The 13,900-nt window shown below is 44.1% G+C and overlaps 1 protein-coding gene across 1 annotated transcript; it reads left to right on the forward strand.

Moving 5' to 3' along the window:
* Window positions 1–253: 253 nt before the first annotated feature.
* LOC139474727 (uncharacterized) lies at window positions 254–11,182 on the forward strand. Its single transcript, XM_071257840.1, has 5 exons — window positions 254–577; window positions 7,936–8,214; window positions 8,831–8,968; window positions 9,465–9,558; window positions 10,073–11,182. Exons 1-5 carry the CDS (start codon window positions 499–501, stop codon window positions 10,545–10,547), a joined length of 1,065 nt encoding a protein of 354 aa, XP_071113941.1. The 5' UTR covers window positions 254–498; the 3' UTR covers window positions 10,548–11,182.
* The last annotated feature ends 2,718 nt before the right edge of the window (window positions 11,183–13,900 follow it).

The raw sequence follows: 13,900 nt of genomic DNA on the forward strand, positions 1-13,900 counted from the left end.
AACATTTTCAGCTGAATGAAGTCGTGAATAGGGGATGACCCGCCGCTGACGAGCGGTTGTGTTGTGAAAGCCTCGCACGCTCCACCCTACAATTGTTGTCAGCCCGGGGCAAATTCGTCTTTGTGCTCCGTGCGCTGTGCAGCTGCGACTCTGCTCAGCGCTGATTGGTCGATCACTCTGAAGACTAGCCAACCGTGACCCGTCTTCCCTGCAGCGGGAGAGATTAGGTTACAACGGCAGATGTCTTGCAGAATTCATAGCAAAACACCTTCTTGAAAAACTCACAGGTATACGACGTTAGAAAGGTTTAGGGGTCTTTCTTGAGCTTTCTACGACAGTAAAAGTATTTTATCCTACGAGTGCGCTAAAGTGTTGTCGTGAAGAAGTGAGCTGTATCAGTTGTAGCAGACGATATCCGGCGGTGAAGCAGACGACACGGTTCAACTTGACGGTGAGGCATATTGGATACTGATGCAGAGAGAGATCTCCTAGTCAACGATGTTTACAACAGATAGGATGGCCCCGTGTGTTCGGATGCTGCTTTTGCTTGCGTCAATTTCTACAGTGATGTCTCAAGGTAAATATCAATATATCTAGCAGTTGTGAACAATGTACATTATTAATTCATGGTCTCTTGTAAATGTTAAATGTCAGTTTATGGACTTTAGCGTGTAACCTGACAAGGATGCTGCTGAAAGCAACATCACTATTGCACTCCGCCTGATGAAAATATGCGACACGTGTACAGAAAGTGGCATATAAAACGCACGTGTAATATATTTAACTAGCCCCACACGTGCACACTGGCATAGTGTGTAGAAACCTGTCTTTTCCGAAACTATTTTATTTATGGTCAACCCTACAGACTGCCTGATATAAAGCCTATATGTCACCATATAATACCAGTATGTATCATAATTCACCTACGCTATGATCCTTTGTAGTAGTAGCGTCTGGCAGGGGATTCCATCTGCCCAACATGACCTCACGGACCCCAGTGTGTTGTTCAGAAGAGGACATGCATGAAACGTCACTAGACAAAACGTATTTTGACTATTTTTAGGTTTAATATTTCTAATGTCCGGGTTAGAATTAGTTGTCGTGACATTTTGTTTGGTGACAGTGGTCGTGTCTAGCCATTTGGCATAATGAAACAGCTTAATACTATCCCAAATATATGTGTAAGAAAATGGTATCCATAATAAATGCTTACACATTGTTTTCTTCCGATACTAATCAACTACATTTAAACAAAAAAAAAATCCGATAATGAATTGTATGTTTATTCGTACGCGTGACTTATGTACGTTTTCTATATATTCCGCCCGTTAAAGAGTACGTAGTGTATATCCGTGTATTATTCGTTTACATAGTTCCGTGACATCAGTGCATGTCATCCGTCGATCTTACCGCGAATATCAGTTACGAACATACAGAGTACGTACACCCGTAACGAATAGGTATTGTCGCGTACCTTGCTGCATATCACACCCGATTAAAGCACGTACATAGGTATTAATGTATTACATAACTGTACGTACCGCCTATTTATAGAGGAGCACGTATACACCCGTGTTACAGAGTACGTATAGATTGTACGAATGGTATACTTTGCTCCAGCGTACATCCCCAGAGGATACGACATTCGGGTACCCTGCAATATCCATGATAACGTACACGATGTTACAGAATATGTCATTCTTGTACGTTGACACATAGCCCAAGCCTGGGATATATACACAGATATGGGTCTACTTTACTGCATCACAGGGACGAACCGACACTCCACACGTGGTGACAGATCACACACAGGCATGACGTAAAGGGCGAATGGTTCCCATGTTGGAGGACTGTGAGAACTGCGTTGCGGAGGCCAGGGCAGGATATTACCAGCCTCGAGGTTGGGCCACACGGGGGCACGGCTGTACAAACAACTCAAACCAGAGTTTTTCCAAAATAATGCTGATAGATCAAACCATAACATAAAATGAACAAACTGAGGTATTCGATACTGACGTCACTGTGATTTTGTTGTTCGAACCATGCATTTATATTATGTATCCAATATTCCCGTAGTTATATATCGGTATCTATATCCAATATATGGTTAAAGTCACTTTCATTTAAAAAAGTCACTAAGTGTTCAAAACTTAGGAAAGGGAGTGGCACTCCGATTCTTATGGTCTTCTGTTGCTGTATCCTCAAAGGGGGTTGAAGAACTGTAAAATTATTGTCCCCCGAGAGGGTATGTAAGACCACATTATTCGAAGTAAGGTTATTCCTACTACCTTTTTATCGTAGTATACTTGTTTGTTTTAATTTTGGCTAAACATGAGGATCATCTCCAGCAGCTAAGGGATGGTGTAAATCCTGCTCGGGAACCGTGCAGGTAGCAGAAGTATTGTAAGTCCCCACGGTATGGTGGCCTACCTTTGGTTGCTGGCCATCCCTTGTCCGTTTTTTATAATGTATTGTTATTTATCGATACATCTGTGATAATCTAGTTGTTAACTGTCCTTAGTCGACAGGTTTTATAATCAAACTGTATGTATTATTACTGTTTAACTTGATTTAGTCACGATATGGCTGAAATATTGTCGATGTGATAAATATTCACTCACTCACTTAGGGTCTTCTCCTATGTTATTTGAATCAAAGTACCCCCTGATTAACGTAAGGCCATGCCAGGAACCCTTTAATTTACATGCTGAATTTAGAACACTGCAAATGCTCCGTACAGCGTGCCACGGAACAAGCGTGGAGAGTATCGAACGTACAGATGTATATCTATGACATTTATAATTAATAAGCTGGGTAATGACTTGACCTTTTGTCTGGCCCACATCCTCGGGGCTGGATATCCAGTATCTGACATACCATCATCCTAGGGGTCAGACTCTCACCCCCGGGGACATCCAAATGATCTGATGTAACCCGTGTCGCCTGTTAGGGATCAAGAGATTATCCTATTGTGCTTGTTGTGTCGCCCGTCTCTACTTACCAAGTTAACTCGACATACATAGTCATCTCTGCTTGGGGCATTGGGACAGCCGAGTGGCAAAGTGTTCGCTCGTCATGCCGAAGGCACTGGTTCCATTCCCCAAATGGATACAATGTCAAACCGAGACAGGACATGGTCGGCAACATCCTTAGGATAGTGTTTACATTGTCTGCCTATGTCGCCAGCACTTGTCTCGATGGCAGCTGATAATAAGGACCATCATTCACTGACCAGGGTAACCACATGTCTATTGGTACCACAGAAGGGCCTTATATCTGCTGGTGCCAAGGACGGGCACAATGTGTCATTCACAGTCACCAGGGTGCCTCCTGTCTGCTGGTAACACGAACGGGCACAATGTGTCATTCACAGTCACCAGGGTGCCTCCTGTCTGCTGGTACCAAGAACGGGCACAATGTGTCATTCACAGTCACCAGGGTACCTCCTGTCTGCTGGTACCAAGAGCGGGCACAATGTGTCATTCACAGTCTCCAGGGTGCCTCCTGTCTGCTGGTAGCACGAACGGGCACAATGTGTCATTCACAGTCACCAGGGTGCCTCCTGTCTGCTGGTAACACGAACGGGCACAATGTGTCATTCACAGTCACCAGGGTGCCTCCTGTCTGCTGGTACCAAGAACGGGCACAATGTGTCATTCACAGTCACCAGGGTGCCTCCTGTCTGCTGGTACCAAGAGCGGGCACAATGTGTCATTCACAGTCACCAGGGTGCCTCCTGTCTGCTGGTAGCACGAACGGGCACAATGTGTCATTCACAGTCACCAGGGTACCTCCTGTCTGCTGGTACCAAGAACGGGCACAATGTGTCATTCACAGTCACCAGGGTACCTCCTGTCTGCTGGTACCAAGAGCGGGCACAATGTGTCATTCACAGTCACCAGGGTGCCTCCTGTCTGCTGGTACCAAGAACGGGCACAATGTGTCATTCACAGTCACCAGGGTACCTCCTGTCTGCTGGTACCAAGAACGGGCACAATGTGTCATTCACAGTCACCAGGGTACCTCCTGTCTGCTGGTAACACGAACGGGCACAATGTGTCATTCACAGTCACCAGGGTACCTCCTGTCTGCTGGTAACACGAACGGGCACAATGTGTCATTCACAGTCACCAGGGTGCCTCCTGTCTGCTGGTACCAAGAACGGGCACAATGTGTCATTCACAGTCACTAGAGTACCTCCTGTCTGCTGGCACCAAGAACGGGCACAATGTGTCATTCACAGTCACCAGGGTGCCTCCTGTCTGCTGGTACCAAGAACGAACCCATTGTGTCATTCACAGTCACCATGGTGCCTCCTGTCTGCTGGTACCAAGAACGAACCCATTGTGTCATTCACAGTGACTGGGGTACCTCGTGTCTGCTGGTACCAAGAACGAACCAATTGTGTCATTCACAGTCACAAGGGTACCTCCTGTCTGCAGGTACCAAGAACGAACCCAGTGTGTCATTCACAGTCACAAGGGTACCTCCTGTCTGCTGGTACCAAGAACGAACCCAGTGTGTCATTCACAGTGACCAGGGTACCTCCTGTCTGTTAGGTGATATCAATTGTACACTATAACCAGACATTACGTTAGTATACATGCAGTATACACTATACAGTGGTTTAACTCTGCTAATGTATGGATTTGCTTATGTACATTGATCACATAAGCCCCCCCCAAAAAAAAAAAAAATATATATATATATATATAATTTAGATATCCTTGATAAAAACGTCTCGTGTGAACTGAAGAACCTGGACCGCGTACATGGTATATGGTTCAGAGCAAAACATACATGACTGTCCTTTTACTTCCTGCATGGTTTCATAAAACCTAAATATAGCTCGTCTCCCCATGATCTACGCCCCTTCCAACGAGCCCCAGCGTCTCCAGTTATCAGGCACCGGAGGATAACCTCCCCCTCTCCCCGTCCTCCCCCTGGATCATCCTCGAGCCGCCACACTTCCCTAATTGCAGGAAGCCGATGCTTGCCTCTGCCTGGTTAGTTGAGAATCGGTCTCAGCCTACTGCCCAATGTGTCATGCAGCTTCGGGCCGGCAACATGGATGTTGTTTCCAGATCAAATGTACAAACAATAGTCCAGCGCTGAGGAAATGCGATGAGACCAGGTGTTGTGCTTGTTGCATCCCATACCGGGCTGTGGGGCACGCCATCTGGCGAGACCATTGACCCTCGGGTTCCGGGGGAGAGTCCGAGGAAGTTGAAGGTGGATTAGGGCCCTTGTCTCCATTCATAGCCTGATGCGGTCTATAACGCTACACCCCTCTACACACGGCGGTGTTTCTAACATGTTTTCAATTACCGTCTGTTTATGTTCCCACCCCCATGACCCGACCCTCTCATTAATTTCCTCACCCCTAGGGTCACACGAAGGTGCTGACCGCCATGTCACACGTTTTCGCATAGAAACGTGCTTTGTCGAAAACTATGAAAAATTCACTTTAATGATTTATCAGCATTTGGGTGAAAAAACCCACAGGGAATGTTCTGATGTGCAAGTTCAGAATTTAGATGTGCTGGATCCCGTCTCACAAAGCCATCTTAGCACTTAGAAAAGTCGCTTTGTGGAATAGGGCCCAGAACCCTGTTTCACAAAGCGATCTGAGCCCAACAGTTATCGTAAGCCTGTGTTAAAGTATGGGAGTTACGATCAACTCAACCGTAAGATCACTTTGTGGAACGGGGCCGAGCAGTATATGTATGTATTTAAGGTAGTGAAGTATATATTTGTTTGTTGTTTAACGCCGCACTCAGCAATATTCCAGCTATATAACAGTGGTCTGTAAAAAAATAAGTCTGGACCAGATAATCCAGTGATTGACTTCGTTAGCATCGATCCACGCAATTGGGATACAATGACATGTATCAACCAAGTCAGCGAGCCTGACCACCCGATCCCGTTAGTCGCCTCTTACGACAAACATAGTCGCCTTTTATGGCAAGCATGGGTTGCTGAAGATATACTCGACCCCGGATCTTCACGAGTCTAGTGAAGTATATCGATTGGAACTCCACCACATGGGGATTCCGGGGCAGACTTATCTCCATCAACCAATATGTGCCAGAAGTGACTAAACGTAGGTTTGAGAGGTGTGGCTTACCGTGTGGCGTCGTATTCTGATGGCTTGGGTCGTTGCTCATGCTTTCAACCACTGAAATGTCTGGGTCGAACTTGATTAGCAGTGAGTGAGTGAGTGAGTATGGTTTTACGCCGCTTTTAGCAATATTCCAGCAATATCACCGCGGGGGACACCAGAAATGGGCTTCACACATTGTACCCATGTCGGGAATCGAATAGCCGTGATAAAGCCTCATGGTATGTCTGACTGGCGTACAATCATATTGGGCTCCCCCCCTTTAACTTCGCCAAATATAAACCTACAATCATGATAATAGTGTACAGGCCACACGTTGTGAATTGACTGCACTTTGCTTCACCCTTCACGAATGTTCTTGTCATGAAAAGTTAATCCTCACAACAATGCAAGGTTTGAACAATAGACAAGAACAATCGTATTTCCCGATCTGCCCGAGGTGACACCTTGACGTATTGATGTATCGATTACCGTTATCTCAAGGCAACGGCGTCTACATCCCAACATAACTGTTTACGACAAAACAAAAAAAAACCAATACATTGTTTTAGCATATTTCAAGTCGCCATGTGGTTTCTGTACCGGCGCGTGCAGCACGTGCTGTCGGCGACAGGTGTTACGTTTCAAGGGTCGGCCAGCAGGCCTTCTGGTAATGTGACCTCTCCGGGCACGAGCTGTTGCCATGGAAACACTATTAAAGGAATTTTTATAATATGTTTAACTGAAATACCATTTCCGTTTCATTGTAGTCAAAGTTTTATTGGATGATTAAAGGCCATTAGCACAAACCTTTTGTTGTCCGTAAATGGTGTAGAATTAAGTCGAGCAAATAAATTGTTCCAAGTTCCCTTATTACTAAAAATCGTTTACAAGAAGGGTACGTGTGTGTTGTTGAAGGATGTTTGGTTAGAATAACAATAAAATACAATATATTTATTCACATGAACTTAATTGTGTACAGTTATGTGCGACAACAGTGATAAATGGGTATAACACAGAGCTCCAGAGAAGCTGCGTATCTGCGTAAAATACGCATCAGAAATGCAGAAATACGCAGTGAAATAATATTCAAGCGTATCAAATACATAACGACCATCAGCAAATCAACAGCTTATTTTGAAAATATATACGGACATTCCGTCAACCTTTACAAACTCCACGATGACAGTTATATCATGATCATTTGCCATCACACTTTCTTGTGGAAGTATCGCAGTATTTTTGAGTCCTATAAAGCTCTCGAACCCACGCGACACCAGTTTGCAGGGACTAGATGAATAGTGTTTTTAAATATTTAACTTAAATACCCACATGTGTAAAAACTAGAGGGTAACAGAAATTTGAATACCCAGATAGAATTACTGATACCCAATTATTTTAAAATGCATGGGTAAAGTACCCACAACACCAAAAGCTTATCTGGAGCTCTGAAACATGTCACAAGGTACGATCATGCCTTGTACATGTTTTGTATATAAAACTGCATGTTTCCCGTAAGAGGCGACTGTGCTTGTCTTACAAGGCGACTAACAGGATCAGGTGGTCAGGCTCGCGGACTTAGTTGATGCATGTCATAGCATCCCAATTGCGTAGATCGATGCTCGTGATATCAATCACTGGATTGTCTGATCCAGACTCGATTCTTTACAGACCACCGTCATATAGCTGAAATATTATTGAGTGCGGCGTTAATCAACAGACAAACAAAAAGCATATTCAAATGGCTACCAACATTATGATCAATTTAGACTTTTTTGTTGTTCAAGATTATACCATATGACATTGCGTCAAACAAACTTTTTTTGTCTCCTCAGATTCCCCAGTGAAAATGTGTCTGACGGACGACGACAGGAACCGCACCCTGAACGTGACGCTAACGTGTCCGTCAAATACGATCATCGTCGTGGGAGAAGCGTTCTTCGGTCGGAATCAGTGGGGACTGTGTACCTTCACGGGAGACGACTGCACTGAGAATATCCTCAGTTTGAAGGTCTGCGACGGCAAGAGGAACTGCAGTATCTCCTTCCCCGGCACCTACACCACCAAGTGCGGCTTCGCAACCTTCCTCAGGGTCGTGTACGACTGCGTAGTTGGTAAGTACATCTTTATTTAAGTTATTTGTATATATTATCACAATCTATTGTATATAGACCCGTGGGGATACCGGGTAAGAATATGTCCCCAACACTCATTAATGCCATAATAGGCGACAAGATGATCGATGGATGGTTTGGTTACCAAGTAGCTGGAATATTGATGAGTGCGGCGTTCTGTTCTATTCTGTGGCCACGTGTTCATTAATTCTGACCTGTATCTGTAGCCCCATTCTCGAGTCCACAGGGGCAGTCGGGTAGCCTAGTGGTTAAAGCGTTCGCTCGTCATGCTGAAGACCCGGGTTCGATTCCCGACATGGGTACAATGTGTCAAGCCCATTTCTGGTTTCCCCCGCCGTGATATTGCTGGAATATTGCTAAAAGCGGCGTAAAACCAAACTCACTCACTCGAGTCCACTGGTATTATATCTCCATTTTATTAGAATGGCGATATAATATACTGGCTCATGGGGTATCCTGGACACTCAAATCTTTCTTACGTAACAGGAACGAGAGCCAGATGTTATTTGGTATGAAAGGATCGGTGCATTAAGTGCCAGTGTTTGATAAAGTTACACGCTAGCAACACTCCTCACTGTTCTCTCTCTCACTCCAGGGGCCGTTAATACACCTTCCCACATTGAGCAGCAGGCACCTGTCCACCCCCAGCAGAATGGACCTTTGACTCCGCCCCCTCTTCACCCCAGGCGCGTGGCCAGCTCGGACCCCGTGGTGACCCCACAAAACAATGACGGTAAGCCTGAAATGAGAGGCTTCACGACTGTACTCTTGCCCCTGGGCATATTACAAACACAATGGAGGTGGTGTTCATCGTGTGTTGAGCTGCTCGGCTCACAGCTGTAGGCAGTTAGACAAGCTGAAGAAGCCGACTGAATATATTAACGAGATAACTTGCCGTTACATCTTTCAAGAAGTTTGTTTAATTTTCAATCCCGATTAATCCTTTGAGGACGCTGTACTCACATATGTAGATCGTTCAGCTATTGTAGGAATCTACTGCGCTGAAACATTACAGGGATGGTACTGTTTGATTGTCTGGACATTCCGACAGGGAATGTTTTCAGATGAAGCGAGATAATTTCCCTTTGTTTGTTGTTGATTCTTGGTATATGGTCTCTGATTCAGTGTAACAATGCAAAGTATTGGTTACTTGTGCAAGAAAGGTAATTAACCAGCTTCTGATGGGTATATGGTCTACTTGTACGTAACTACATCGTTGTATGTTTCAGACCCCGCCTTGATCGCCGTGTGTGCTGTTGCTGTCGTCATCACGCTGCTGGTTCTGACCTTCGCAATCTACCTCGTCATCAGGCGGCTTGTGGGGTGAGTTAGTGACTGGAGTCGGGTGAAGAGTGTCACGCGAGTGGAATCGTGCGAGATAGTGAGTGAAATCGGATGAGTCGAGTGAGTGGAATCTGGTGAGAGGGTGACGTCGAATGAGCCAGTGAAATCGAGTGAGTTAGTGAATGAAATCAGATGAGTGTAGTCGAGTGTAGTTAACGTGTGCACTAGCGTTTCTTATGACACTGCATATACTACAAAAAGCCTAATGTTTATTAGATTTCTGTTGTAGAATTAGAATGTTTGGGTTGTAGACCGCTAGCTAAACGTAATGCTATTTTTTACGGATTAGCCATAACCATTTAGACAGTCGAACTGCATGTATTGGTTGAATAATCATCCAGCATCTATACACTTCAGATTAAACGTACCTGAACTGCAATCTCATTAAAATCAGATTTGTTTAGCGATAGCGAGAATTAAGATCTGATGTTAATGAGATTGACCTGAACTGAAGCTCATATACAAGTTTTCTCAACTGTGTTCCATGTTTCAGTGTCCACCAAGACGTGCACAGTCCAGGTCTTCTCAAGAGCAACGGAATCTCAAACCTAATCTGGGAACAGTTTGGATGTATATTATCCCGTTGTCAAGAGCAAGACCCTGAAGATGTGGGAGGGGGACTCGGAGCCCCACCCGCGGAGCAGGATGATGACGATGAGAGTAGGGTGGCACCCTTAGGAGCTGCCGCGGTGGAGGAAGTGTACGAGTTGGGCAGACCGGATATGACATCAGACAGTCAATACCAGACAGTAGTTACGGGTCAGAATCCCAGTGAACATAACCCTGCTCGTGGGTCACATGGAACGGAAGTACACATTGAACAGAGTCCACGGGGTAGCAGAGTTGTAGGCGTCGGTGCAGCTGCTACTTCCGGTGAAGGGGTCAGCGCTGCCCGGGGGAGGGACGCGAGCCATGTCCGGTTGGATGCTGTGGCAGTGCCGAACACTGAGCTCTCTACACTGTGCTAGACAGGAATAGACACCAGACCCACAGCTAGGCGTGGGCATCCATGGGGCGACATCGGCCACTGTGACAGGTCTGGGGGAAAACACCATAGTCAGCTCGGGAGGGCAAGATCACTTGCACCTCGTTCTTCTGACCACTTGCTCACAATCACAGAACGTTCGCCAGTGATTGAGTCTCATCGACCAAACTAACGCATGAGACATACATTGACCATATTTATGATGCAGACATTTGTGAACTCTGGATCTTGTTCTGTGTTGACTGAAATCTTTCCAAGAAAGACGATTTTGGGGTGTTTCTATGATATAGTGACATGAGTTAACGCCTACCGCAGGCATAACCCGCTATCGGGTGTACGTGTGACGTGGAACTAGCGCGTGATTTGGGAAGACTCGGTCGAAGTTAATTATTTATATTTATATTGTTGACGTTTGAGTGTTTGAACTGTGTGGAAGAGTGGTGCGGGAGAAAGTGGGGTTGACACAGAGTGTGATGTTGTTGATTTTTTGAATATGTTGGCATATTATTATTTCCATAAACAAACAATACATCAAAAAGGAGGTGTGATTTTGAGGACACCATACACTGATCGGCCTCATTTCAATGCAAGCTGATGTACTACAACGACGGTGACTGCTGTGACACTGTAAATATTAAACAATACATATTTGCTAAAAACGTCTTGTTATTTGTCTCTGTGTGTGCATCTTCGGTACTGAAATGTCGAGGGCTCGGTAGCTCAATCTAAGGCCCAGGGATATGCGTTAAAAGACTGCGTTCCTTAGTGGTGCCAGGATATGCTGATCTTAGGATCGAATCCCAGATTCGTCTATATTATGATCCTAATTATGTCCGTACCAAACGATGCTTCGAGTTCCATCAAAATGGCATATTTCTACGACCTGATACACGTTCGGGTTGTCATTAAACTGCCGTCAAATAACTGAAATGCTTTATTCAGTATTACTGTTATACTACTGAGCGGGACCATGAGAAATTCGAATCGAAAGGCGTGGTGTTATCATGACTAAAGACATAACTTTAGGCTTTAAATAAGTAAAAATAGGGAGAATTAATGAAGTCTGACGAACGAACGTTTTAACCAGTAGCTGCAGGCCGGTAGGAAGGAATTTCATTGTGCGGGCCTGCAATCTAGTCCTTTTCGTAAATTGAAATGCATAGGCAAGGAACCTATGCATGCAATCCTGGGGTACCTTAGCGCCCCCGGCAGCCCCTGAAGAAGGCACGTAGCTGAATGCTGGTATATGTATAAACTCGCACTGATATCGTCCGCGCATCGTTGCTTCCACATAAAGTATTTCCACACACCGCCGGAGGAAACTACACGAGTTAGATGTACGTGCCATATGGGTGTTCCGCTTACATACTGACCAACACCACTGGGCTGCAGCTTACGTGGTTAGATAATATAACTTCGTCAGTGTGGAACGTCAAGAACAAGCACTGAAGAAGATTGTTTGTTTGCTTGTTTTCTTGTTTGTAATTTAACCCCCGCACTCAATATTCAAGCTATATGAAGGCGGTCTGTAACTAATCGAGTCTGGACCAGAAAATCCAGTGATTGACATCATGAGCATCGATCTACGCAATTGGGATGAAACATCATTGGTTCTGAGCATCCATACCATTAAGACCGCCTTCCCGGTATAGTGGTGGAGCGTCCGACCGGAGAGCGAAAGGTCCGGGGTTCGATCCCCGGCCGCATCATAACAAAAGACGTTGAACGATTGTACTTGTTGTAACCCTGTCTGGACTGGTCGGCTAGGAGTCAGTGTACTGTGGCTGAGTGGGGTATTCATGTTAAACTGCGGCATGGTATCTCAGTGTGATAGCACTATAAATCAGCATCAGTCTGGACTAGTACAAGCAGCCACAAACGTGCATGCACGTCACTACATAAGTGCAATAATCTTGGAAGTGATGTTATATTCCATTTCACCTCACCTCACCTCACCCATTCCATTAAGTTTGCAAATTTATACATCTTTTTTTCATATTGTCTTTGCAAATTTCAGTGCAATTACATTAAACATATCATCTTTTATAAATATACCATTATCACATGTTTTTGACATATTTTCTGTCCTTCCTATCAGAGAGAGAAGAGTAAGGGACTGAATATACACCCTTGATGGGACACCATTTGAACAGGTGAAATAAGCAGAAAGTTTTCTGCTGCCATCAGTACCAACTGCCACCTATCACATGTAACATTCTGCAATAACAAATACAAGCATGTCTCAATTTACCATGTCGAAAGGCTTTTTGAAATCAATGAATGCAGAATATAGCTTTCCTTTTGTACCAGTGGCAAGCGCTTGTAAAATTAATACATATCTTAGGTTGAGTGTCATTTTCGGAACCTGCCCTGATATTTCCCAATAGTATCCTTTGTTTCTATACATTCTGTTAATCAGTTGTTAAGAAAGTAAGGATAAGAATTTATGGATGAACAACTTCTTTATTACAATTAAGAGTGACATTTCAGTGTAGGTTCTAACACTGTTATCAAACCTACACCGAAACATCCCTCTTATTTGTAATAAAGAAGTTGTTCATCCATAAATTCTTATCCTTACTAAGTACTCCAACTTCTAAATGCCTATCAAAGAAGTTGTTAAGAAACGTAGAAAAACATCTACTCTACTCTTCTCTTCAGCCCAACCAAAATGTTGCAAGCCACAGGCACATGGACCTAATACCTGTAGACCATGCTTTTGGATAACAGCCAGAATGCAATATTAAGTTAATCAGTACTACACAAATGGGAACCACAAAGTCTTTCCCACTCCTAGGCTAGAGTACCACAGTAGAGCTCACCTTCATTCATGGATATAACATGGCTGAGGATGTTAAAAATTATTTTACATAAAAGACAGTTATTGGACACAAAGGTTTCTTTTAATCTCATATCTCAATCTTTTTTTGAGTTCTCATAGGAATTTGTGAAGTATTTTTGTAATGACCTCATATTTTGTGGAGTATGCTGACAAAAAAGTAATGACTGCTAGGTCATTCCCCAGTCATATTCCGCCATTTCTATGATTACAGTCCAATTCATTTTGAGGATGTCAGGTGAGCTAAACATTTTGTCGGATTGCTGTCAACACCTAGTGATTTAAATATTTTTATACTATCAATCATGATCATCAATCATAATTTCGACATCCCAAGAAGTCTATTTGACATCTATGTTTATAACAACATAAAATACTCCTCCCATGATTCAACAGATTTATTATCCAAAGGATGATTTAAGATTACTTTTTGCACTGAATGCCAGAATATAAGGTTTTACAACTGGCAGCCTTCAAAAACTCATCACTTACATAGC

This window comes from Haliotis cracherodii, unplaced genomic scaffold, assembly GCF_022045235.1.
Source record: "Haliotis cracherodii isolate W230 unplaced genomic scaffold, xgHalCrac1.p SCAF_3, whole genome shotgun sequence".
Lineage (NCBI taxonomy): Eukaryota > Metazoa > Mollusca > Gastropoda > Lepetellida > Haliotidae > Haliotis > Haliotis cracherodii.

Excerpts from the sequence above, each read along its gene's own strand:
- LOC139474727 (XM_071257840.1), top strand. The coding sequence starts at position 499 with ATGTTTACAACAGATAGGATGGCCCCGTGTGTTCGGATGCTGCTTTTG. Across the intron at positions 8,969-9,464 it reads GACCCCACAAAACAATGACG|ACCCCGCCTTGATCGCCGTG; the intron begins GTAAGCCTGAAA and ends TGTATGTTTCAG. Across the intron at positions 9,559-10,072 it reads GTCATCAGGCGGCTTGTGGG|TGTCCACCAAGACGTGCACA; the intron begins GTGAGTTAGTGA and ends TCCATGTTTCAG.